The 3,164-nt window shown below is 40.7% G+C and overlaps 1 protein-coding gene across 1 annotated transcript; it reads left to right on the top strand.

The window, feature by feature from the left end:
* Positions 1 to 488: 488 nt before the first annotated feature.
* Positions 489 to 2,931, top strand: LOC146967558 (uncharacterized). Its single transcript, XM_085761255.1, has one exon. It carries the CDS (start codon positions 504 to 506, stop codon positions 2,247 to 2,249), a length of 1,746 nt encoding a protein of 581 aa, XP_085617381.1. The 5' UTR covers positions 489 to 503; the 3' UTR covers positions 2,250 to 2,931.
* The last annotated feature ends 233 nt before the right edge of the window (positions 2,932 to 3,164 follow it).

Raw genomic sequence — 3,164 nt, 5'->3', positions numbered from 1 at the left:
ATTCATTTTGGTTTATTATATTATTTGTAAGTATTAGAGTGGCAAAAACAGAATAAATTTATGAATTGATTTGGTAAACTTTTTTAGTAAATCGTGTTAATAAATAAACACAATTTAGATGCTTTTTCAATTAGATTTTGCTCGAGAAAGATATAGAAATGTCGAGGGTGGAAGATCGAAAAGTAGTAACTCCTGTTGAGGTTGTTCAGAAGAACAATCCTTTAGTTAAAGGTATCGTGGAAATGTCAAGAAAGTGGCAAAAGCGTTGGTCAGGAATTGATCGACCATGGCCAGTAGAAGGGACTTTTAATCCCGATGTCATTAAGACCATGCAAGTGCTTGTGTCTACTTATAAGATGGATGAGAAAAAAGGAAGAAAGAATGACAAATGTAAAGAAAAAAGACAAATGGAGTTGGATATGCTCCAGTTGTTTGAAAAAGAGAGTCATAAGTGGGCAAAGGCCAATAAGGAGCAGCAAGAAAAGGTTGAAGAGGAAGTAAAGATGAGTGAGAGAAAGACAGAAAAGCTAATGATAGAAATAGAGGCTCCCTTTTCACATGTGATGCCAACACAGAAGCTCCCACCTTATAAGAAGGATATTTATCCTCAGCTCCCTGTAATTAGTCAAGAGGGTAGCTACTCTATTACAGATGATAAAGAGAGAATAATAGAGACAGGAAGAGCAGAAACAACTTTGAAAATGTATCCCAGTTCTAAAAGTAAAAGTAAAACTGTGCATTTTAAAGCTAAAGATAAAATGAGAGTCAGAAAGATTGATTTTGGCGATGACGATAATGATCAGATTGATCTGGAAGGAGCCATGGGAGGATATGATCCTGCTGTAAGAAGGATATTAGCCAGTGCAGAGAGGAAAGGAGCCAAGATAGGAAAGAAAAGGTATCCCAAAGATCACAGTGAAAGCGAAGTGGAGGACAGCGATGAAGAGTTTGAAGGTGAGAGTCCATCATACATGGAGTATCTAAAAAATAAATTCCTTGCCAAACAGGAAGAAGAAGATAGACAGCAGTGTATAAAACTCATCGCTGATGAAATGGATAGTTGCCTTTCACGCCTATCTACGACATCCACACCAATGGTGAAAGATTTTTTGGAGGACAAGTTAGGGGAATTACAGTCTAAGAAAAATGAACTAGAAGCACAGAGTGCTACGAAACCAGACGCGAGATATTCACTCCGTCATAAGAAAGACAAGAGTTCCAGTTCAATGTATCCAGTAATCATAAGGGGACAAAGTATGGAATATAAACCCTGGCAGAGTACAGACATGTCAGATATCCTTGAGAAACTACCCATTCTCCAGAATGGGGCGCATCCCTGGATATCTAAATTAGAAGAAATTATGATTGGGACGCAACCTGCCATGGGTGATATTAAAAGATTATTAGCAAACATCCTAGGAGTCCCAGCTATGGAAGAGATTTTGCAGCGAGCGGGACTTAGTCGTTATATGGGAACATCTGTAAATGATTCAGAGCTGTTTGCTGCAAACAGAGGCAGGATGTGGAGATCTTTGAAGGACACATTTTATACAAATGTGCATCCTGATAATATTTTGATCGAGCCATTGGGATGCGATGAAAATCCTCGTGCTTATGTGTCAAGAGCGCATCAGATGTGGAGAAACACTACAGGGTATGATCCAGACGACAGGCAAATGGAGCAGTCAATCCTACGGGCGAAAATAGAGAAGGGTTTACCCACACCTGTGAGGAGCAAATTAGCAGAGGTTGTTGGTTTGGGAAGTATGATCAAAAGTGTTTATACAGACCATATTGCACACCAGGTTGAGCTGTATAGGAAGAAGGAGCGTGATTTGAGAGAGCAGGATCAAGAGGCTCTTAGGAAGCTCACACAACTGCAGTTGTCAGACAATAAAAAGAAGGAGAAGAAGCAGGCGGTAGTGATGCAAGAACAGCCTGTTGGAAGTCAACCTCCACCACAATTTTCCCCAGGTCAGGTCGGGTTTCAGGAGCTTTGTCCAGTGCTTCCACCTGCTCAACCACAGTTCTGGAGAGGACGTGGTAGAGGCAATTTAGGACGAGGAAGAAGAAACTTTAATCAGCGGATGCAAGATGTGTGCTATAACTGTGGTCTGGCTGGACATATAGCTAGGAATTGTAGAAGAGCTGGAAATAGTGGAGGAAATTATAGAGGTGGATTCCAAAGTCAACAGATGATACCACAGGGACCGGTGAACCCAAACAGGGGCCCGGAGCCAGGATTTTAGGGATGCCCAGAGAACCCGAAAGGGGGGTGTCAGCTGGTAGTGTCAGGGCCTGAGCAAGATCCAACGATAATGGTGGAAGTAAACAATAAACCATTGGAAGTGATGGTAGATAGTGGAGCTGCTTTCACCTGCATTCGGCCTGAGGACGCTATACACCTCCCTATGTCTGGTAAATTTATTCGGACAATCAGGTTTGAGGAAATAAAACAACTGGTTCCCCTGACCAAACCAATTGAGCTCTGCTATAAAAATCAGAAAACCAAAATACCGATATTGGTATCAGAACATACACCAATTGCTCTTTTAGGTAGAGATGCTTTGTGTCAACTGAATTGTACGATTAAATGTACACCAGACGGCTGTCTGGTGGAAATGCCTAGTGATGCTCTTTATCAATCACTGTTAGCAACTGATGTTGATGCTTCTTCGGTGTTTTGGCTTGGTGATTTCACTCCAGGATTTTTGGAACCTTATAAGTTGTGGGAGAAATTTGTTGTTGCAAACATGCCTAATGCACGATTTCCAGAATATCCATTACATTGTACATTGAAGTATTTTAAAGATACTGTTCCATCATGCTTTGAAGGTTGGTTGGATAAACAGCCTAAACAGGTTGAGCTTAAATCATGCAGTATTGTTTTGGGACCACAAGGGGCAGCAATGATAATTGATGTGAATGATTATATCAATAAGGAATATAGCATTGAAAAGAGTGTGCCACATGTAACTTTGATGGTATCTGAAGATTATGAACAGAAACATGTTGGTGAAATGGTGGCAGAAGCAAGAAAAGCTGTTTTCATACCCACAAAAGAAAATCTTTCTATTTGGAGAAGTGAAGATCAACAGTTTCTTAAGATTATGATCTCAGCACAGGGTCTTGGGCGACCTCAAGTCATACAAACGACACATGAA

This window comes from Trachurus japonicus, chromosome 19, assembly GCF_045865225.1.
Source record: "Trachurus japonicus isolate A0001 chromosome 19, Traja_1.0".
Lineage (NCBI taxonomy): Eukaryota > Metazoa > Chordata > Actinopteri > Carangiformes > Carangidae > Trachurus > Trachurus japonicus.
The sequence above is the reverse complement of the archived record's forward strand: the minus strand, read 5'-3'. Positions and strand labels throughout refer to the sequence as shown.